General features: G+C 33.5%; 2 protein-coding genes across 3 annotated transcripts; both read left to right on the top strand.

The window, feature by feature from the left end:
• The first annotated feature begins 1,640 nt into the window (after nucleotides 1–1,640).
• On the top strand, nucleotides 1,641–3,370 carry LOC104759520 (DNA binding protein). Its single transcript, XM_010482430.1, has 3 exons — nucleotides 1,641–2,029; nucleotides 2,420–2,535; nucleotides 2,631–3,370. The coding sequence occupies exons 1-3, from the start codon at nucleotides 1,641–1,643 to the stop codon at nucleotides 3,368–3,370; spliced, it is 1,245 nt and encodes a 414-aa protein (XP_010480732.1).
• A 5,912-nt stretch (nucleotides 3,371–9,282) lies between these two features.
• On the top strand, nucleotides 9,283–17,878 carry LOC104757304 (putative LRR receptor-like serine/threonine-protein kinase At1g29720). Of its 2 annotated transcripts, none has more exons than XM_087496264.1 (25): nucleotides 9,283–9,550; nucleotides 9,676–9,862; nucleotides 9,965–10,036; nucleotides 12,410–12,481; nucleotides 12,579–12,650; nucleotides 12,725–12,796; nucleotides 12,918–12,989; nucleotides 13,333–13,404; nucleotides 13,499–13,570; nucleotides 13,650–13,712; nucleotides 13,808–13,879; nucleotides 14,277–14,336; nucleotides 14,433–14,501; nucleotides 14,626–14,673; nucleotides 14,763–14,801; nucleotides 14,931–14,974; nucleotides 15,057–15,448; nucleotides 15,561–15,759; nucleotides 15,870–15,890; nucleotides 15,998–16,129; nucleotides 16,223–16,341; nucleotides 16,439–16,649; nucleotides 16,759–16,990; nucleotides 17,072–17,222; nucleotides 17,312–17,878. In XM_087496264.1, exons 1-25 carry the CDS (start codon nucleotides 9,445–9,447, stop codon nucleotides 17,684–17,686), a joined length of 3,024 nt encoding a protein of 1,007 aa, XP_087352390.1. In that variant the 5' UTR covers nucleotides 9,283–9,444; the 3' UTR covers nucleotides 17,687–17,878. The 2 variants fall into 2 exon arrangements, with proteins under 2 accessions (XP_087352390.1, XP_019094628.2); XM_019239083.2 differs by having other exon boundaries at nucleotides 14,760–14,801.
• Nucleotides 17,879–24,414: the final 6,536 nt, after the last annotated feature.

Genomic DNA, 24,414 nt, shown 5'->3' with positions numbered 1-24,414 from the left:
GGCTTTGGAAGCTTTGTTAGTGGTGGAAGAACAGAGCTGGAGTGAACAGAGGTGACGAGGAGAAAGAAAGTAAAAGAAGGTTGAAGATAAAAGCAGTGTGGAGGAGTCCACTTTGGAGGCTCTTCGGCGCCGTATCTGATATTATTCCGGGAATAAAATGATAGTGGCGTAATCTCCATCAAGCCAAGAGCTGTGTTTAAAAAAGCGTCGCCTAGGAGCGCCTGGGCGAGAGGCGAGGTGATTATAAGGGTGTAGCGCCTCTAGTAGATGAGGCCAGGCGGTAGACCAAAGGCGCTCGCTTCGGGACGCCTTGCCATGGAGCCCGCCTCATCTCGCTTAGCGCCTGCAATTGTAATAGGTAATATATAGTTAAAACTCAATATCTTCTCAATATTTTCTCAATATTTGTTTACTTAAATTGTTTCTAAAATGATTTTGTTGATTGCCGTGAATTTATTGCTAGAAGCCCTAAACTTTTTTTGCATATAAAGTCAAACTTCACTATTAGTCTCTCAGAGCTTCTCCAACGGTGCGGATGTTATTTTGAGGTTTTAAAATTTTTTAAGAATATATTTTGTACTTTTCGAAAATAAGAACTTGTGAAAAACTAATTAAAATTTTGCTTCTCCAATGGTGAAGCTCTAGTTATTGGATTCTTAATTGTAAAAAAATATATTATTTATGAAATGAAATTATTTTAAGTAAAACATAATTCCACTCTCTAGTGAGAATCTAACACAAGAAAGTGTGCAGCTTCATACTTTGTTGCTATGTATCCGAATTTGGAGGAGCTGTATTTCCTATGTACTCCTGTTAGTTTATCCCTTGCAGCTTTCTGATGCAGCCTTACCATTCTTCTACAACATTCTCTCTGCAACAACAAACACAAATCGACTCAAAGATCAGTTTATGTATGTGATTTCGTTATGACTTACAGGATTCCCTTTTGTGCAAATGGATAATAATGACTTACAGGAGCTGATGTTCAGAGTAGTGACTGTGGAATTCACAAGTGTTGTTCCATTCACTGAAGCCATGGATTGTACATTGAGCTGTGTACACTGCAGTGGCGGCTAGCAAGGATGGTGAATACCAATGCATTTTGTAGTCCACAAGGGCAAGCTCGATCAAGAACGACGCCAAGATCTCAAGCTGTTTCAAGTAAACAAGATAGTTGTAATTCATAATGTTTGATGAGTATGTTAAATTACGTACAAGCCGATTCGCTGACCACAGTCGACGTTGAAACTCGGCGACGGTGGAGATGATGTTAAAACATCCGATCACCTCAGATAACCATACATCTCCTCCGATTGTCGTTCTGATGGTCGATCTCACAGAGATATTATCGGGAAAGAGAGAGAAGGAAGAAGAAAAATGAGTCGATATAATTTTTTTTAAGTATTAAAACATCATCAAACAATAAGCTGACACGTATCAATAAGAGCTGCCTCTTTTTGATCCGAAATTAGAACTGCCTCTTATTCTTTTCTGTGTTTTTGATTTATTTTTTGCCCAATTTTAACATAAGAGGCTTGATAAGAGGCCCCGTTGGAGAAGCTCTTAGTTTCATGATAGTTTTTCATCTCTGATCTAAGTCTCTACTCTCTAATCTTCCAACTCTTCCTCATCAACTCATCATGTCTGATTCAGTTCCTATTAAGGAACAAGATCCAGCTAGGAAACATGCAACTCCTGTTTCTTCCAAACCTGGTAGTTGGACGTGTAACTATTGTAAAAAAATCACAAGCGGTGGAGTACAACGTGCAAAACAGCACATTGTTGGTGGTTATAAAAAGGTTACTGCCTGCACTATGGTTTCCGATCATACAAAGGAAGAAGTCAGAAGTTTCATGCTTAAGAAGGCTGAAGCTAAAGCCACTACTCAAATGATGCCACCACCACCCAGTTTATATGATGAGTATGAGGAAGATGAAGATGAAGGTCAGACTAGTAAGCCACCGCCTTCAAAGAAACGTAAGGGTCCAATGGACATGTATGTATGTCCAACTCCTCCTGATGTCTTAAAAGGAAGAAAAGACAGAGAATAAGTTTTTGGAAAATCTAATAAGGAACTTAGGGACAGAGCATGTGCAGAGATTGCAAGGTGGTTTTATGATGCAAGCCTTCTTTTTAATGCGGTTAACTATGACAGTTTCAAATCTTCACTTGAATTTGTTGGTCAATATGGTTCTGGATTTAAGCCACCAACCATGTACGAGCTGTGTGTTCCTTTTCTGAAGAAAGAAGTAAAAGAAACAGAGAAGCAGTTGGTGGAACACAAAACATAATGGTCAAGTAAAGGCTGTTCAATCATGTCTGACGGATGGCGTGATTCAGTTGTACAAAAGGACATTGTCAACTTTCTGGTTAATTCGCCAAAGGGATCAGTGTTCGTCAAATCAGTTGATGTATCAACAGTTGTGAAAGATGCTCATTTTCTGTTTGATCATCTTGATCGTATGGTCGAAGAAGTTGGAGAATCTAATGTTGTCCAAGTGATAACTGATAACGCATCAAACTATATAAAAGCTAGTGAGTTTGTTATATCTTTAGGCTTTATAAAGTTTTGTTTTTTTTTCTTGATTGTGGCTGAGTCCTGTACTGATTTGTATTTTCTTACTTTGCAGGCCAATTACTAATGGCGAATCGACCACATCTGTATTGGCTTCTTTGTGCAGCCCACTGCATCGATCTCATGTTGGAGGATATAGGAAAAATTCCTATGGTGAAGACTGCAATCAAGAACTGCATCTACATGAATGACTACTTCTATAGTCACACTTCTCTTGTGAATATGATGAGGAAATTAACTCAAGGAAATTTACATAGACCGGCAGTTACTAGGTTTGCTACATTGTTCATCACATTGTCGCAGTATCACAAGCAGAGGAAAAACTTGAGGAGTTTTGTAACTTCCCAAGAATGGAATGATTCCAAGTGGTCAAAGGACTTAGGAGCAAGGAACGTGAAGAAGTTCATTATGCAAAACAGTTTTTGGCACCATGTGTTGTATGCACTCAAGTTGACAAAACCTCTAGTTAAAGTGCTTAGGTTGGTTGACGGAGAGAGAAAACCAGCTATGGGGTACATCTATAAAGCAATGGATAGAGCTAAAGAGGCCATTGCTAGGACTTTCAATGGGAGAGAAGAAAAGTACAAAGATGCATTTGCAATAATTGATAAGCGATGGGATTGTCAACTCCATCATCCTTTGCATGCTGCTGGCTACTATTTGAATCCAGAATTTCAATACAACAAAGAGTCTGGGGTGCATTGTGAAGAGGTGGAAAAAGGTTTCTACAACACCATTGAAAGGTTAGTTCCTTCACTTTCAACTCAAGACAAGTTGATAGTTGATAATATATAAGTTTGGTTTTGCTTGCATTCTATTAGTGCGATTGAATCATTTTTCCACATGGTTTTACTGAGAAGGTTTTTATTTTTATTTTTATTTTATTTATAAAATTGGTTTGTGTTATGGTTTTAAATATTTATTTTAATTATTATTCTTGTTTATCTTACTTGATAATGGGATTATTAGTTGTTATATATTTTTTGTATTTTATGGGTTGTATATTTTTTTGGTAAATATTATAAATTATTTTTTATTGAATCGGCTTTAATTGTATCAGTTTGTAGTCTTTGTGTGTAGGTGGTGTAACATATGAATAATTTATTGTCACTGTGAATTCTATTTTGTCCTCCTAATACCAACGACTATTGTAAACATAAATATATGTGAAACACAAACCAATTTAGAGTTTAAGGAAAATAAATTGGAACATAATATTCCAATTTAGAGTCAATTCTAGATTTGCCACATGTCAAGCTCACAAAGAAAAATTTAAAAAGTAACTCTACTTTATTATATATATATATATATATTTTGGGCATACACAACTTGATTAATAAGAAGAAGATAGTCTTACACTCTAATCATGGAGGAGTTTGAATAAAGAATCAGCTAAAACATTGGCTTAACGTGGGATAAAAGCAATAGAGAGAGAAGCAAAGGAGTTACATAACAAAGCAATATCATGAAGGATTCCTTTAAGCTCTGTAGTATCTTCCTTGGCTTTGATGAGTGACACCAGGACTTGAGAGTCCAATAGGGCAAGAACGAAACCATCCAAGAGGAGTCAGGGCTTGTAAGTGTCCATCCCATTCCGCAGAGACAAGAAATTGCAAACCTGAAACGATCCGACTCGTTTTTTATTAATTAATTAACCAGTGGTCCCATACTCACTAGCCACCTAACCACAACCAAACCAAAACAGCGGAAATAATCAAACAATACCATTAAACCAATTATCAATAAATAATAAACCAATAACCAATAATTCAATCCAACAGAGTCATAAAACATAAAATCAGCAACCTAGCAATGTTCTAATGACCCAACTCTAACAACCTAACAGAAGTCAGACCACAATCAACGAGCCACTAGAACATCTTCCTCTTCATCGCCTTGATTCCACGATCATACTTTGCTTTTACCTGCACCACAACACATATGAGATGCGTGAGTATTTTATAAACACTCAGTGAGACAATCCTCCCATTTACTGGGCTATACACACAAGCAATTGAGATAACTTCAGCCATCAAGCATCAATCAACAAACAAACAAAAAATCAGGACAACTGCATCGACCGACACCAACTGGGGTTGCATCGACCTACACAAGCTTGTGTGACCGATACAAGGTTCATCTGCATCAACTGACACTAACACTTCTTCGAACGATGCATGCTCGACATTTCACGAAAATCTTTAATTGCATCCATCGACGCCTCCACATGGCATCGACCGATGCTCCTAGATCAAATCGCGCCGTCCTCGCATTGCATCGACCGACGCACAAAGTGCATCGATCGACGTACATGCCGAGCATCATATTTCTAGAAGCTCCTCATCGGATCTCCGTCCCTTAACCACCAAAACACAATCCAATGCCACAAAGAAGCTTCCCAAAGCCTCTTGCGACTCAACAACGTTCTAACAAGACAAATACCACATAAAACAAGCAAATCAGAGAAATGTCAAGATTAGATAAGCCATTATCATGCACTCACCTTTGCCAAGAAGATTCTGACCCTAAGACGATAGATCTACGCTCCTAGCACGCTCCTACAACGATCCCAGCTACAGATCTCTCCAAGAACAGCCACAAATCTCTCAAAACTCTCAGGAACGCTTAAGAACTTCTTTCTCTCTTTATTTTTTTCCAAAAACGGCCAAACCCACGAGTTCCCACTTTTATACTTGATTCCAGGGTTTTCCTTAACTGATGCTAGGATTTTTGTATGTCCTAGGAGGTTCAATTAACTTTATGCAGTTGTAATACTTAAGGTGTCAATCCAGTTGGGAAACTTTACTAACAATTTAGATGCAATCAAGGAGTCACAAGTCAAGCCAAGTCAAAGAGTGGTTTTATGTCTAACAATCCTAGAATGATCAGAATACAAAACGGAAATGAACTATAGAACTAGAAACAAAAATGTATGACAAGAAGTAAACATAAGTCAAAACGAAAACGAGTCTAAGCAAGAACTAGATAGCAAAATCAGAAAAGATCTCAGGAATGCAATATCAATCAGGAAGATAGAAGTCCTAAGGATGGGGGTAATTGATGTCGCTGGAGTATCCTAGTCTACAGAGTGTTCAACATGCCATAAGCAAACTATTCCTAAACAATGAACATCACGACTTAGCTAATCCAATCTCTTGACAGAAGCTACTCAGACTCAACCACTTCCAAACCTAGCTCTCGCTAGAGAAACATGTTCAAGCAGGCATGACAAACAAGTTCATTCACGTCAACAAACATCCTAGACAACTAATCTCTTAGGCTAGGAATGTAAGTCTCTGGCACTAGTTGGTCAGACATTTCATCAAACAGCTTTTGGGTGTGGAAATGTCTAAGACCTAGTTCCAATTGATCAGAGAGAAACTAGTATTTTTAACTCTAGTCCAGAAGGGAATCATACAAATATAAGTTTAAACACCCTACATACTAAGATCCTCCACCTAATCTATCCCATCCTCAAGAACTCTAACACTACTCGGATCTAGAAATCATCATCAACGATACAAACTCAGAAAACATTGAATCAAGCATCATTATATAAATAAAAATGGGATGAACAACTTTGTAGAAGAAATCGAATGCAAAAACTGAATAAACTCTAAGATATATGATTACAAAGTCTCAAAACGTTTTAAGTGGCTAGGTAAACCTTAAGGAAAAGAACAAAAACGAGATAAGAGATGTCTTGGGCAAAGACTTAACAAAATGTATATATAGTCAACCATGGAAAGCCTTGAAACATAAAACGACAAGGTAAAGAGTCGGTTTGGGAATCTCCTGAAGCGTGTGAGACGGAGCGTCTTTCCTCCTGACATGTGCGATCGAGTCGGTGTGGCAAGGCAGATCGAGCGGTCGAGTGATGCGCGTGATGAGTGGCTCGAACGGGTGGCTCAACCGGGTGGCTCGACCGAGTGGCTCGAACGGGTGGCTCGACTGGGTGGCTCGAACGGGTGGCTCGACCCTGTGGCTCAAACGGGTGGCTCGACCGGGTGGCTCGAACGATGCATTTCTGACGTCTCCTAGATACCTGAAATACTCCGAAAAGCACAATGTATGCAAAGATGATGCAAGAACTACCTAAACATGCAAAGTGTATGAAAGAGCTGGAAAATGATGCAAAGCAACTAGTTATCCTAGCTAAATGCATGACAAATACATGCTAAGGAGAGGCAAAATATATACATATCACTAATTCCAAAACGCAGTGTTTAACTTAAACTCGCTTCACAAAAACCGACCCTGCAGCGACCAATACACATAGTGCATCGCGCACCTCCCAAACCGGGATTCTAATTTGCGGATGTTACAGAACCACACAACATCCACATGACGAACAAACTTCTGGGGAGGTCTTCGAGTTGTGACTTCAGCTGAGAACCTAAACTTTGGAGGTTGAGGAATTAATAGCTGAGCTTCATGCCATTCTCTAGGCTCTCTGATGGCTTTGAGGATGGTTCTTCTCCGGTAAACTGTCTTCCTTCAAAGAGGAGAAAGTTTATAGTTTTCCGTAAGTTTCACATAATCCATGGGAATAGAGGAGTTTCAGCTAGAACTTTGGGAGGAAGGTTGCTCATCTGATTAGCATTCTGAAAGAGCTCCAAAATAGTAGAAGGACCAGATTCATTAGGCTTTCGCAAACCCTAATGAATGTCACTAATTAGGAACATATTCATCTAATACTTTTGAAAAGAGGTAAGTTTGTAACTTGATTAAAAAATAAATTAGGAAACTCATTAAGGGTAAATATATATATATATATATATACATATATATCTATATATATACATGTATCCAAACAACTATTACAATTAATTATATATTATCCATATAACAAAACACACATAAAATATTATCGCATTAATTATAAAATGAGAAATATCCAAATAATGTTTCACAATTAATTATATACATTATTTAGAAGATTTTGTTAAGATTAAAAGTTATGATTTGCTATCATCTTTGTTTGGAAAAAAATTATTGTTATAAATTATCATACAATACATAAAACTAAGAAACATCATAATATATGATAATGCATATGTTGGGATTCTATTCTTTTAGAAATTACATATACTATTCAATTAATAAAAAAAAGTTGTGTTTAATGTCCCATATGGCCTAAAAGTTGTAGACAATGATCATGGTCTATTCACTCGGATTTAGATTTAATTTGATCTTATTTATAATATGACCATGAATCTTTTTGACCAAACAAAAAAGATTCACGGTCGTATTATATATAAAACCAAATTAAATCCAAATCTGTGTGAGTAGAAAACTTAACTTAACAAACATCTAAATTTAAAAATTTGTATTGGTTAGATTTGCTTCTTTAGTCGACTGGTTTAATTATACCAGATATAATATTTAAGAAACTTTTGAAATATTAATAATATTATAAATTATTAAACTTATAAAGGTTTCAAATATCACGAGACAATATTATGTCATGAAAAGTTTGGATTGGAATTAATAAAAATTGAAAATATTATTAATTCAATGCTAAAAGAAAATCTTCATTTTATTATTTTGTTAACACCACCAATAATACAATATTAGACATATCAAAATTAAATTAATTCAACTATGATATGTAAATAATATCCTCCTAGGAAAGTATCTTGTTAACGAGAAGCAAGTGGACTACTGATACTCTCACCTTTATTGTCTTCTTACTAAATTCGGATTCGAAGTAGGTCCCTGCATATAATTTATAATGTTGTCAAAAAAACAAAAAAGTGATTAACGGTTTACATCAGTGACTTTTCCTACTGTAGTTCGACTTCATCAAGTGGTGTTATCCCGCATAATAGAGAGATTTATAAATCAAAATTTGTCGATCCAAAATGTATATAATAAAAAAATAATCTTAGTGTTTATTAAAAAAACGAGTATACCATGTTTTTGTTTAGAGTGTAGTTTTAACGCTTACATGAACTTTATCACATACGGGAGAAAAAGCACAAGGAGACATTAAAATATAAGCGTTCACATCACCATTATAACTTTTGGTCATATATGTATAACTACTTTTGTAGCCATGCGACGACGACCAAAAAGACCTTAAAGGTTTAAACATAAAAATCATTGATAAGATTTTTCTGATATGTCACCAATTAAAACTCTTGTTGATGGTAATACTGTGACTAAAAAAAATACACAAAAAAAAACAGAAAAATTTGTGATTCCATATTCTCTGTACATATATAAATTCTCTACACATATCTTCACAATGCAATCATCCCTCGTTAACACATTCACAATGCATAGATCATTACTATGTATTCCTTCCGAAAACAAGTCTTAGATCACCTCCAATAATAAGAGATTCATTTGAGTTTATTAAAATTCAAATATTTAATATTTTAGTAATAAAAAGAAATTGACCAAAAAATCTTAAGAATCCCTTCACTGTTGGAGTTGTTCTTATGATTCGATTTAGTAAGATATTAATTAATCAAATTAAATTTTTCAAAAGTTTCAGTATAAGATTTTAGTAAACCTGGTACTTGAGTTCAATATCCAAAAAATCAGGAGACATAAAGTGATAAAACTTCAAATCATTCATATTTATCTAAAAAGAAACATCAATTATTCATGAAACTCTCTGTTCACCCCTACAACTTGACGTTAACAATTATTTTTGCCAATATATACAGTATATATATTTTTACTATCTATATCTAGTCACGGACGACCCAAGCAGACCACACAAAAAAATAAAATATCAACAACATTTTCCTCATGCATGTTATATAAGTAACTTTTCTATCGCTATGATAATAACATTGTGATTAACCACCAAGCACATACACAAACAAAGAATCACTATATACATAATTTCTATCGATATGTGGATCATTTTCTTGAGTTTTCTTCTGTTCTTCACCATCATCACAAGTTCTCTTACATATATAACAACATCGGCCTCTTTGCCAGCTCTTGATCCAGATGAATGTATGAGAAGAATCGCCCATTTTGGAAAATTCTTACAAATACAGACATAATAATCCGTATATATATATATATATTTCTATATACAATCTCCATGTTTTATTTTTTACTCATATATATTAATGCAGTGAATGCGCTAAAGGAGATAGCTACTACACTTGGAATCACGAGACGATTGAACCTAAGCAATGGATACCCTTGTCCTAAAGGAAAACTGATGACCATACCAGAAATTGAGTCTGTTTCGGGGATGGTCAACACCATTGTTTGTGATTGTAGCTTCAACAAAAACGCCACATGTCATATTACAGAATTGTGAGTATTATAATTCTTCTGTATTCTCTTCGTTTGATCTTTTTCTTTTTATCTCATATTAATTTTCATATACTTTTTTGCTGCATTATTAAACAAATACAGAACTCTCAAAACTATGAGTCTTCGTGGGAAACTTCCGCCTCAGTTGGTCAAGCTTCAATATCTCCGGTCAATGTAAGTTTGGATTTATATGATTAATGGATGTTTTCCTATTTTGCAAGACATTAATATATTAGGAGAAAATTGATTTTCCTAAAAAATAGGGAACCTAAATTTTAAGGTTTTTGTCAATTTTCAAAAAAAAAAAAATATATGAAATCTATACATGACTTGTTTTTTTGTTTGGGTAAAACTCATCAATAACACACGAAAAAAAACAAATTGTTCCAAATTTATCATACCATATATCTTTAAAGTTCTAAACATATATAGCATCATGTTTTAAGTTTAAAGTTTTAAAATTAAACCTTAAACGCTAAACACTTAAAAACCTTATCTCTTAAAAATTCTACTCGTCAATCCAAATCTAAATAATTTTTAATGTAATTGTGTCAATTAGTGCTATTTTTGAAAGTTTGTAAGACCGGGTATGTGTTATAATTGCCTACAAAACTTGTTTTAATATTATTTGAGGGTATTTGTTTTGTTTTCCCATTTTTAATCAAGCTTAGCATAAACAAGTTTTTTACGTTGGCTTTTTCCTTAATAGGTTTTTAGTTTGTATAATTATGAATAAATCATGCCTTCCAAAAAGCTTTATTTTGAAAGTAAAGCAACCGATTACCAGTAAGTTGTGACTTTAGGTGACTCCAAGGTGACAGTCTGAAATTTTTTCTAAGGGATTACATTTTAAATTACAAAAACGTGCAAAACAAAATTAAAAAGTACAGTTAAAACTATACTACTTATTTAGGCTTACACAATAGACTTATTAATCTTTTAATTATGCTAAATTAAAATATTAATTTTAAAATAATGCAAAAACAGAAATTAAAAAGTGTTGTAAATTTAGGAATTAAAAAAGGTATAGGAAAATTCTCAAGAATTTATGGAATATTAAATCAATCAATAAATTAGGATTCAATCAATTTTTTTTTTGAGCAAATAAGATTCAAACAATTAAAATCAGATCTACAACTCTAAACACAATTGTAAATAAATCAGTTTTCACTGCAAATATTATCTAAGTTTTAAAACCCGAAAATTCAAATCTCTTTGCAAAATTTAAGTTAAAAACCAGCTTTGAAAACAAAAACAAGTTTAGATTTGTTCACAAAATTACTAAATCAAATCTCTTTGCAAGAAGTAATTTTGCTCATCAAAAGTTTTATCAGGAAAATCAATTATATTCTCATATCAATTTATTTTCCTAGATTATTAATTTTAGGTGATCAATCAAGAATTAATATAAAAACAACCAAAGATGAAGATCACAGAAGACAAAGAATCCTAATAAATCAACAGATCTAATAAATCATAAAAACCCGATGAAAACCCTGAACCTAACAAGAGATCTACTCGGACATGATTAATGAAACAAAAACCATGAATAAAATAGATATCATATAATTCAAAAGAGAAAAACAAAGAGTTTAGAAACAGGGCTGAGTTCTTGACTTGTCTCTCCCAAAAAGCTCTCAGGGTCTCTCTCTCAAAAGGTGGCAGAAAAATAAAACTTAGGTCTAAACAATAACCTAAAATAAAGCACGAATTGGGCCTCAATTGCAGATATAGAAAACTTTGGGCAATTATCTAAATCTTCCAAAACTTGTGGAAAAACTTCTGATTTGGCTTGTGAATGTTGCATCGATCGATGCTGTGGTTGCATCGGTCGATGCATACTCCTGAACTCGTCTCCCAGCTTCACAGCTCAGTCTTAATGCTTGATTATGCTCCAAATCTTTCTATTTAGCTCTCCATTATGTTCTATTTGTGCCAATGAGTACCCAATCCTATAAAAACTCAAAAACAACCTAGAAAACAAATCAAAAGACTCAAAAACACATTTATATTATGGTTAAAAACCATAAAAAACATGATATATCATTTATTTTAATTAAAAACATTATAGTTTAATATTCAATCTTCTATACATTAAAAGAATAGACATAAATGAAAGTTTTAGATATATATTCCAATTATATGATATTAGTAAATTGATTTATATATTCATTAAATTATTTCGTATAAAAACAATCACAATTTATGCCTTCATGAATTTGATAATCAATAGTTACGGTGATTTATAACTACCAAAAATCTTTGAATAGATTGTAAAACTAATCGACAAAATAGGTAAAATTGTGATATGCATGTAAAATTGAGATAGTAGTTAATCTTTTTTGTTTCACCTTGATCTAATAGAAGAAAAAAAACTTCACAATTTCTCTTATAAATTAAACAGTTACACTTTTGAAGAAAAACAAAAAATCGATTACAAACATTTTAGGCTTCATAAATACTCCAATACTTTACTCCAAATATAAATGAAGAGATCAAGAGAACCTGTACGTAGCACTATAGCTCGTTTTTTGTTCTTGTTTGCAGAATCTTGGCTCGAAACTACCTTTCGGGCACAATCCCGATGGAGTGGGGTTCAATGCCACAGCTTACGAAAATGTTAGCTCCTTCTCTCTTCTTTCTTCCCAATGTTTCTTTATCTTCATGTTTTGCATGCCTGTACGTATTTTGATTTTGATTTTTTTTTTTCTCCCAGCTCGCTCGCCGCTAATCAGTTGTCTGGGAAGTTACCACCTGAGTTGCAAAATCTCAAGAATCTGACGTTTTTGTACGTCTCTAATAGTTACTCATCTGTATGGTGCCTTTTAATTACTATCTAACGCATTAGAGTAAAAATTTCAGAGGGGTTGAAGCCAACAATTTCTCTGGTCCGATTCCTGAGGAGCTTGGTAATTTGACCAAACTAATAAAATTGTAAGAACCCCTATGCATCTTAACCATTTGTGAAAAAAGCAGAATATATATATATAGTCTTTGCTTTTTTTTTTTTGGGAAAAATACAGTTTTTATCATTTTGTGAAACCGTGTTTTGCAGGGAACTTGCGTCCAATCAATTTACTGGAAGCCTTCCTACCTCTTTCGCTAAGCTAGTCAACCTTGAGAAATTGTAAGATGTTGCTCTATACTTAGCTATGAAAGATTTCAAAAGGCTTGCGTTTTTAACTGGAAATGCTCTTCTTTAATTAGACTTGAAGATGATTAACAAAAAAAAAAAAAAAAAAAAAAAAAAAAGAAGATGATTAACACATACATGTTGATTAGGAATTTTGCTTTGAGAGTGTTCCTCACTTTAGGTATGCACGGTTTGTTTCTTTGTAGTGTGAATTGACTTGACACTTGCGAAAGGCTTACTTAAGGATGTGAAGAGATAGTCCAGAAAACATATTATACAAGTCTAAGAAAATAAGTTTAATAAAGCTCTAAACTAGTTGTTTGTTTTCATTATGCAGTAAGATATTTGACAATAACTTTACTGGCACCATCCCAGAATTTATCGGCAACTGGTCTCGGCTTCAAAGGCTGTAAGACTGTCCATCATCACTATTTCTAATTAGTTTTTTATATAGTTTGTGTTTCTGTGTCATTCTAACATGTGTCGTCGGTTATGATTTACAGAGATATATACGCAAGTGGACTGAAAGGACCTATCCCTGATGCAGTGGCCTGCCTAGAAAATCTTACTGAACTGTAATGAACTATATTTTCAATATAGATTACCAAAACGAAAATTGAAACTAGACTAATTAACGTTTCGAGCAATACGCAGGAGCATTAGTGATACGACTGGGATAAACTCGTTTCCAAAACTACCTAACAAACTCAAAAATCTGTATGTATTTACCTATGAAGCTTTATGTGTCTCGTCTTGAGGCTTGATTTCATATTTTCATCTGAGGATGTTAAACATAAACTCCTCCGTTACAGGATTTTGAGGAATGTGAATTTGTCTGGTCCAATTCCTCCTTACATATGGAATTTGACAACTCTACGGAAACTGTAAGTTTCTTGATTACATTAAATTGAAACATATCAAAACTAGCTTCTTCTTCTTTGTATTAAAAAAAAAAGCTTGTTTAAGTTTACTTGCGGAATAGTTTTGCGTAGTAGGACTAAGTGTGTATAGTGTACATTTTATTTCGGTGAGAAGTGTGTATAGTGTACTGTGTAGTGTGTACATAAAACATTGGTTTGGGCCCCTATTTTATGAGTTTATTACTTTTTGTATGTGGCATCGATAGAGAAAGAAAGATAACATGTTGTGAGAGTGATAGGCAAGTATGAGAAAAATATATTTATGAATGTTTGCAAAATCTATAAATAAGCAAATTCATACAATTAACATTTCTATCAAAAGAAATTCATTTATTATCATTATATACGTGGTTTGCTGCAGTGATTTATCGTTTAACAAATTGACTGGTGAAATACAACTACAAAACCTTCCAAAAAAGACGTAAGTGCTATAATTCTCAAGCCAAACCTTTTAATGTGAACACGTACAACATAATTACTCTGTATAATTGATTTACCGTTTAACATGTTCTTTTAGCTATTTGACTGGCAATTTGCTTTCTGGAAACATTGAATCTGGTGCTTTGCGCAACAGCAAATCTTATATGTACGTTTCAGGCCTTAACTTGTTTTGTATGTATCATGTATGGCTTGAGAATTTTTCTGCCATGCATATATGTCAACTAATATATCTTCTTGTCGGTTTTTCTATGTTTGGTGAATCTTTACAGCGATCTATCTTATAACAATTTCTCATGGTCGTCTAACTGCCAGGAGAGGTACGTACGTGCATGAAATTATGGTAGAAATGATAGTGTATTTTCTATATATTTGTTTATGCTCTCACTCTCTGTGGAATGATCAGTAGCATTAACAAATACCGGAGCTCATATTTGAAGAACAATTTGTAAGTACACTCTTCTGCTCTATTTTGCTACAAGAACAAATCAAGCTTAACAATATCTTACTTTCATATATGGCAATAATTAAATAGTATTTTGAGATAACTAATTATTTTGATCGCCTTGTCATACAGAACTGGGCTTCTTCCATGCGCGGCTCCAATCCAATGCAGCCAATGTAAGTTTGCCGTTCTGATTTATATCTCTCTAACATGCATTAGTTTTTTACTACTGATGGTGATACTTATTATCGATTGTAGATCAGCGATCACTACATATAAATTGTGGTGGAGAAAATGTAACTATTATAAACTCCTTTGGTAAAACAACTTATCAAACTGATAACAGTCGTCAAACCACCGCTGCATCAAATCAGCACTTCGGAAACTGGGGAGTCAGTAACACAGGTGACTTTACCGATGATGCAATTGATGATGATGTGTACTCCATTTCAAATACTTCAACACTATCTGGAGACTATCCTCATGATCTTTATAAGACTGCACGTCGATCTGCTCTCTCTCTCGTTTATTATGCGTTTTGCTTGGAAAATGGAGCCTACGATGTGAAACTCCATTTTATGGAGCTTCAGTTTTTAAACAAAGAACTATACACTCATGTCGGTAGGCGCATATTTGATGTCTATGTTCAGGTAAAATCAAACATATACTTAATATATAATTGCACTTTTTGTAATCATATTTGAAAATAATTAAGGTGCATAGAATTGGAAGTCACATTATTTTATATATCTCACTTGTTAGGATGTATTGGTTTTGAAAGACTTTAACATCAAAGAGGAGGCTAACGAGACTCTGAAGCCTGTTGTGAAAAGTATGAATGTCAATGTGACGGATCATATGTTAGAGATTCGGTTTTATTGGGCAGGGAAAGGGACAACTCTCATTCCTGAAAGAGGAAACTATGGTCCTCTTATCTCTGCTATCTCCTTGTGTCATCACAGTAAGTAGCCTTCTCCTCTGCTCGTCAGACTCCAATTTACTTAACAATCTCAATTCTCTGCTTCACTGACCTTACTTAGTAATGATAATATTCATCATTTAAAATTTCAGGTCTCGAGCCACGTTGTGGAGGTCCAAAAACAAAACAAAAAACTACTTAAAAAAATATATCTTTCTATAATTGATAAGAAAAAAAAAAAAAAACATATTTACTCTTTTGTTGTGTCTCTCATTTGCAGCGGAGAACATAAAACATCCCATGAATTACCTCCTAATTATGGGGGGTTCGGGTGCCTTGGTAGCAATTCTCTTGGCGTTGGGAATATATGCTAGGAGAAGATGGATTAGACACAATAAAAAAAGAGAAAGAGGTATAAGGGTTCAGTGTATGAAACCATTGCTTGTACAAGACCGATTCGTTTTAGCATTAGTAATGTTTTTCGGTTGTGAACGTGATCACATAGATCTGAGAGCCGAGAGTCTACAAACGGTTTGCTTTACTTGGAGGCAACTGCAAGCTGCAACAAAAAATTTTGATGAAGCCAAAAAACTTGGAGAGGGAGGTTTCGGATCTGTATTCAAAGTATGCTAGATCATATACCAAGTTCTTCTCAAACCGTAGGCACGTACGTGAGAGGATATGGCATTAGTAACTGATATGAGAAACTTATATATTGCAGGGAGAACTGTCGGATGGAACTATGATAGCAGTCAAGCAACTTTCTTCTAAGTCATGCCAAGGAAACCGCGAATTTGTGAATGAGATAGGAATGATTTCAGGTCTGAATCATCCAAACCTTGTCAAGCTTTATGGTTGCTGTGTCGACAAGGATCAGTTGCTGCTCGTGTATGAGTACATGGAAAATAACTCTCTAGCTCTTGCCTTGTTTGGTAATTTAAAGTCATGCATGTTTCTCATTACATGTTTAATTCAAGCGTGTCAATTTTATTATATGTAATGTGGTGAAATTTCACTTTGGTTAACATCCATTAATTCCAGATAAGGGTTCCTTGAAACTTGACTGGAAAGCAAGACAAAAAATCTGTGTTGGAATCGCTAGAGGTCTTGCATTCCTCCACGAAGGATCGACGATGAGGATGGTTCACCGTGACATAAAAACAACTAATGTGCTTCTAGACGCTGACCTTAATGCAAAGATATCTGATTTTGGGTTGGCTAAGCTCCATGAATCAGAAGACCGTCACATTAGCACCAAAGTTGCAGGAACCATGTAAGTACATATAGAAGTAGAACGTAAAACTAAAACCGCCATCATGGCTTAAGAAATACCTCATTCTTGGTTTCTCTGCAGCGGATATATGGCTCCTGAATATGCATTATGGGGTCAACTGACAGAGAAAGCAGACGTGTACAGCTTCGGTGTTGTGGCAATGGAAATTGTTACTGGAAAGCATAATGCGAACCAGAAGGGAAGTGTTGATCACGTCTCGCTTATCAATTGGGTAACAATGGAGCTTTTCTTTCACTTTAGGCCATTCTGTATATCTGTTTCCATAAGTTAATTTCAACCCCTTGTTATATCAAATCACAGGCACTGACGCTGCAACAAACAGGGGATATAATGGAGATCATAGATCCTATGCTCGAAGGTGAGTTCAACAGAAATGAGGCCGTAAGAATGATCAAAGTTGCTCTAATTTGCACAAACTCATCTCCTTCCTTGAGGCCAGCAATGTCAGAGGCTGTTAAAATGCTCCAGGGAGAGATCGAAATACCACAGGTTATGTCAGATCCTGGTTTATATGGACACAACTGGAGCATGTCAAAGCTGAGCGACTTTGATACACATGGTAGCTCGAGCACGTCTGGTCTGACCGACCAAACAACAACAACAATAAAATCCTCTGTTTCTGATCTCTACCCATTATACCCACAATCCGTGATCCAAACTCCAACCGTAGAATAACCTTTTTTCTAAAATCAAAAGCTGTGCAAGTTACCTTTTTTCTTACTGTATTACTTTATGAGAGGCTCTTGTGAGGTTATATTCCTAAAGTTATAGTTATATCACTAAAGTTGTGTTAAACTCATGTATGTATCTCTTATGAATGTTTGTCAAACTCAAATCAAATATTTTTATGGAAGTCTCTAGTTCTCACTTTGGTTGAACATTTCTTTCGAACTCATTTCCATTAATTGGATTGACTCAGATGACATAAAATGGACATTTATTGGATTAACTATATGAATATGGTCATTTAACCAAATCTAGAGTTTCTTGTTTACATAAGTAACGCTGCAGAAACAAATTTCTACATTAACTATTATATTGTATATATCTTTTTTTTCTAAACATTTTTCTATTGAAAAATAAAAATTCGAGTAGGGAAACGATCAGTTACAGTTGGAGTGAAGGAGGCAGAGATAATGATCAAGGTTTCATGAAGTTGTAAAGATGCTTGAAGGAGAGACTAAGATAGAACGGGTGATACCAGATCCTTTAGTGTACTGGTAATGACTTGCATTTCAAGCCATCGTCTTTGTCTTATGATTATGTTGTGCTGAATTAGATCAAGATCAAAGGGACCGAAAGCTCTGATACCACAATGTTAGAAAAGATAGTAGCTAGAACAGAGATCTCTAATAGTACAAAAAAACAGAGGCATCTGAACAGAGAAGATGAGTGTAATAGAGAACGATAATAATTTTGTTGAATGCTACTTTATTCTCTGACTAGATCAGGATCCGTGCTAGAGCACGGGTTGTAATTCGTTTTGTTTATTATATAATTACCATAATGAAATATAATTTATATGATTTTTTATTATAATTGTTTTTGAATAAAATATTATGAAAGAAAATCATATGCAAGTTTTTTAGTCATCGTTGGATCATGCTATACACACGCTGATCCTTTTTTCATCGGGAATAATAGTCTTCAAACACCACATTTGATTAACATTTGATATAGCATGTGTTTAGGTATATGAATATGAGCGAGGTATTTTTTGTGAGAGGTGATTTGTATTATTTATATTGGCAGTTTTGAAGATTCTTCGGTGATTTTAAATTTAGTTGTAGATTAAGATATTAGGAATCACAATTAATTGTTATTATTTGTTTAGATTTTATTCTTTTTTTATGCTTACCAGTATAAAATCTGTGGACAATTAATTCGGAATATTTTGTTTATTGTTTTTGGAAACAACGTGATGAAGCAATTAAATCTTTGGAGGATATATTTTGGTGTGAGTAAAAAGAGAATTCAGAATATTCTCCTAAAATCTTCCGAAAATGAACAGTTACACAGGTTACACCTAACATATATCTTGTAACAAATTAATATCAATTTTTTATAACCCATTTGTAACCTACTATTAAAATTATAAAGTCTACAAATTTGAAGTCGTGTACTTCCGTTTTATTAAATAGGAGATTTTTCTCAGATGATTAGAAATAAAAGAGACTACATGATTATATAGAAAAATAAATGAGACTACATGATTAGATAGAAAATTAGATGTAACTGCACCCATTAATCTCATAGACTCATTATTATATCTTACAATTAAAACAAAAAATTGAAACTCCCAAATTGATTTGAAATGAATGAGACTACATGATTAGATAGAAATTAAAATGTAACTGCACCCATTAATCTCATAGACTCATTATATCTTACAATCAAAACAAAAATTGAAACTCCCAAATTGATTAGAAATGAATGAGGCTACGCGATTAAAACCAAATTGAAATGTAACTACAAATAAAACCGACAAATTGATTACCCAATTAAAACCAAATTGAATTCCCCAAATTTATTAGAAATGAACAAGATTACCTGACTATATATATAGAAAATAAAATGTAACTACAATTAACACAAAAACTTAAACTCCTGATTAGAAAATAAAAACCGACAAATTAATACTTTAAAGTTATAAACAGAGGTTTTAGGAAAATAGTTCTCTCCGTTATTCATCTGTTGCATAGGATACAACATATATATATGATATAATATTAGGGTTTAGGGTTTACACTAATGGGCCGATAATGGACATTCACATAATACAATATATTCATAACACTTCCCTTTGGATGACCATTATAAAAATGTAGTATCAAATGCGCATGTGAGATGCTGGCTCATTAAAAACCTTACAATGAAAACCTAGTGGGAAAAACTATGGTTAAGGGAAAAAGAGTACAACGCACTTTTACTCCCCCTCTTGAGTACATCACTTGAAATTTTCGAGATGACCGAACCAATATGATGAAGTAGTTTCTTGAAAGTAGTGGTTGGAAACATCTTGGTAAATAGTTCGCCAAATATTCACCTTAAACAAATTTGTAGGACACATACATCACCATTCTTCTACAGGTCGTTTGTCTCGCAAGTCACTCTCTTTGATCTTTATCTTCGTTTCTCATGGTCTCATCAGTGTATGTCAGAGACTTTGAAGATGATAGTCTTTCACCATTGGAATTATAATATTCCTCTCCAGACGTATATCTTTTGCGTGTTCTTTGTTGTCTTGTTAAAAACCTTTCATCGAAAAACCCAATGGGATAAAAACCGTAATAAGGGAAAATAGTATAATCACGCAAATAATCATATTTCTCCCCCTGAAAGCATCATCTTCAGGTTATGCATTATGATCATATATATTATCTTATCTGAACTGTTGTAAACAGAGCTTTAGTGTACAAAAACATATATGATCGTCATATATTCTCTTGTGTCATTGAACTTCAAGTCATTTGAACCCTTTTCATATAGAAGTTTTATTTGAACTTCAAGCCCAAATCTTCTTTTACATACAATCTTCCAAACAATCATCTTATACATATAAGTTATTTGTATGCTCCTTGTAAAACTTTCTCTCTTAACTCTTCTTATGGTACTTCAAGAACATTTTATATGTAAGATACTTTTATCAACATACTTTACACTTGTTCTTGTAGCCTTCTTTTAACAAAAACCACTTGTAGGTGTAGAAGAGATAAGTGACACATACAATTTTTCTTTTAACAAGGTTCAGCAAATGCCTACATCCTCAAACTTTCTTGAAAATACTTCATGAACACAATTACAATTAGTGTTCAATATCGGATTCACACAACCCTAAGATTTTCTCTTAGATTGTTCCCGATCTATTTTCAACCCACAATGAGATTCCTAAGATCAACAACAATGATCTACACCCAAGATTCTCATCTAGAAATAAACTCACCCAAGATTGTCAAAATGCTACAAAACTTTTCTTGCTTTTACAACATTCTCACAGGATATAAATGATTGCTTCTAGCAATATAATCATTTTAAAGGATACTCTGACAGTTTGAAAATCTTCTTTACTGAATCAAGTCTTGCTATTATTTTCAAACTCATAAGGGATCTAAAAGACTTGCCTCCACCATAGGAGAGTACATTTCTCATAATTAATATCAAGTGTTTATGAGTATCATTGTACTACTAAACATACTTTATATCTCATAAAGATCTCCTTATGTCCCACTCATTTTACACTTTCAAGTGTAAGGACTACAACTTCAAATATTCTCTTTAAGAGACTTGAACTATTTCATAATTACTTCTTTCAATGATTGGTTAATCATTATATGTGTACACTTTTCAATAAAACCTTTTATATTACCCGCGGTTTATGATCCTCGATTTTTATCCATAATATCATCAACTGCAATATTGCATACAAAAATATTTACGACGTCGATTTGCTCTTTTGGTTCCTTTTCATTCTAGACATGACTCAAATTGTTGAGATTTTCTTTCATTATGATTCTCAGGTACCTGAATCTCTTTCTTACTCATGTCTACATCTCTTCTAGAGATTCTTCATAACTCTTTACTTCCTCGGTGCCATATTAATTTATGCTCCTTTACTTTTCTGAGGATGCTTATATTTGGAACCATAAGCCTATCACACTTCATGTAGTCTTTAGTCTTACTAGCAGTTGATCTTATCATTCTAGGAAATTAATAATAATTGGAGCACAGCTGGTATATGTGTGACTTTGTCAATATCATGGTCAGCAAATGCTTCTTGCATTTTTGCTAAACTTTGCAAATAAATTATCTTTTCAACTTCTATCGCACATTTCTTAGTACGAGGATTAAGATAATTTCTTCCAATATATATCTTTTCCATCTGTTTATTTACTCCCCCTCATGTTGGAAAGACCGACTCACTGAAACAACAAATCTCTGCATCTCGAGACTCAAATTCTCGAGATATTCAATTTTCAAAAGAGATTCATATCCAACATTCTTTTAAATCCCATCTTATATCACTGTGGTGGAGCAACTCAGCATGTATAACACAATTTAGATGGGATATATCTGGTTTCTGACCCAAACCATTTGTTTTAGGAGTACTCATGATTATTCGTTTGCCTGATGCGAATTTATTGACATGTAAAGTCATTTATGTCAATTATTTAGCATGATTTCACCACCATTGTCAATTTACCAAATACTCTCGCAAACTCAAGGTTGCAAGTTGATAACAAGAATATATGGTGGATGATCAGTCCACAATATCTCTTTGAATACATAGCAAAAGAATTGACACTATTCAAATTTATCAGGTCGGTGAAAACCATATAATAGGCTTGCTTTGCGAAGTAGCAAACATATCACTTAAGAAATCTCTGATTATTCTTTCGCATCACTACTGAACCGGAATGACTTAACTGGTCATGCCAAACAGTGAAATTTTCACAAAGCGTTTTATCTTCTAGATAATGCATGTAATCTCTAAAATACTTTTATTTTCTTGGGTAATACTTATGATTTCAAGATTTGCTCTATCAAATGAGTGATTAAACTCATTTTTGGGTGTGAACATAATCTTATATATGTTTTATCACCTCTGTATATGGGATTCATTAATTCTCCCCCTCGAGATGATGACACTTTATATCAATCTCGATTTGAATCCCACTGTAATCAATAACATTGTCACATTGGGTCATGAATTATATCTTGGACCCTTTTAACTTTTGAGACATGGGAACACATTAATATTAATTTATGTTCTCGTAGACAATAGTATGTATATACTCTTCAAGAGCTTTCAATACTTTTTCTACTACTTCTTAATATTGTAGTAGAATAGTGGAAATTGTCTCACACTAACTTCTTTCATCGTCATATTATATATGAGATAAGTATTTCTATTATTCACTTCTAGTGGAGAAACTAGTCGACGTTGACCGCGACTTTATATAGATATCATATCCACATTCATAACCACTTTTATAATAATTTTCTCGACTAGTGTCATCATTAGTGTTGCTTTCTTTTTCTTATATAACATAATTCACAAAATAGAGCAAACCAATAAGATATGATTAATGAATATAAATCAACATCTCATAATTTTACTTATTCACAAATAATAAGATTATAATTTTTTTTAATATATTTTTTATTATATTGTGTCTACATGACAACAATATTTTATGACAAGTAAAATATATTTTCTCTAATATATTTCCAACAATGATTTTATTTTCTATTACAATCTTGGTAATAATTGGAATTAAGTTGTTTGTTTATATTTTTTTAATATATTTTTAGTCATTTACTTTTTTAAAATTATTCTAAAGAACTAATGATTTTTTTTTCAAATCAAATAATTGCTCTTAAAATCCTCACAGAAGAGATGCCAATATATATGATAAAGCAACATATTTTACAAAATAAAATAATCCAGTTAATTATAAATTTTATGTTAAAATATATTTTATAGTTACTCACTCAAATTTCCAGAGAGAGTTCAGATGAAATATTTTATCAATCATCAAAAGTATATATTTGATTTTCTAAAAGACATAAAGCCATTCACAAAAAATATACGGTGCTTATTAGATATGAAAGTAGTACTTATCTCGAGGAAAGATGTTGTCGAGGATCAAAGACGTAAGCATCATCGGCTAACACTATTACTCAGTCCTCTTAATGTTGGACTATTATCAGCTTGTACTCTCATCAGTACATAAATCAACACCTTATATATCTCACCAATTAAAGAAAAATAAAGTATGAGTTATGAATCGGAATATATTACATGACAAAACAATAAAATCTTAATAAAAATATGAGCCGATGATATAAAGCACTGTATAAATATATTTATACCGATGATTGATCAATACTGTGTGGTTAAGACATGAGTATATTATATTTACTAATATCATTACGTAGTCAATAATAAATTCATTAGATTGTTAATGATACTTATCTGGATGTGTTTCGCGAGACGTAGACGACGCCACAAACTCGGGCACGGGGTATCGAGTCTAACGTGACTTCTTTAGCCAAATACAACTGGGCAACTATCTTTAAAGCCGCCACTGGGATTACAAGTTCACGTTACCAAACTCGGCATCGGTTATAACCAATAGTTGAGCTCGATGATAGGGTTTTTTTTTTCTTTTTAGAAAATTAATTGAGAGGTCGCCTACGAGATTTAAAGACCAATTAGACCGGCTGAATATACAGTCCGAACTGCATATAAACGATTCGTCAAAAAGATAATATATTATAAGACATGATCATGAGATTAAACAAACAGATTAAATAATAAAATATAGATCCTCAGATTACTAACAGAAACAAGATTTTAGTGTTTAGTGCTTTACCTCCTCCACATACAGGTCACACTTAGC

Source organism: Camelina sativa, chromosome 17, assembly GCF_030686135.1.
Source record: "Camelina sativa cultivar CO46 ecotype springtype chromosome 17, ASM3068613v1".
Classification (NCBI taxonomy): domain Eukaryota; kingdom Viridiplantae; phylum Streptophyta; class Magnoliopsida; order Brassicales; family Brassicaceae; genus Camelina; species Camelina sativa.
Note: the sequence above shows the minus strand (reverse complement) of the source record. Positions and strands in the feature narration are given on the sequence as shown.

Coding starts and splice junctions, on each gene's coding strand:
- LOC104759520 (XM_010482430.1), top strand. CDS start 1,641: ATGTCTGATTCAGTTCCTATTAAGGAACAAGATCCAGCTAGGAAACAT. Junction 2,030..2,419: donor ACTCCTCCTGATGTCTTAAA/AGGAAGAAAAGA, acceptor TGATGTATCAAC/AGTTGTGAAAGATGCTCATT. Junction 2,536..2,630: donor ATCAAACTATATAAAAGCTA/GTGAGTTTGTTA, acceptor CTTACTTTGCAG/GCCAATTACTAATGGCGAAT.
- LOC104757304 (XM_019239083.2), top strand. CDS start 9,445: ATGTGGATCATTTTCTTGAGTTTTCTTCTGTTCTTCACCATCATCACA. Junction 12,482..12,578: donor ATGCCACAGCTTACGAAAAT/GTTAGCTCCTTC, acceptor TTTTTCTCCCAG/CTCGCTCGCCGCTAATCAGT. Junction 15,449..15,560: donor TATTTGATGTCTATGTTCAG/GTAAAATCAAAC, acceptor CTCACTTGTTAG/GATGTATTGGTTTTGAAAGA.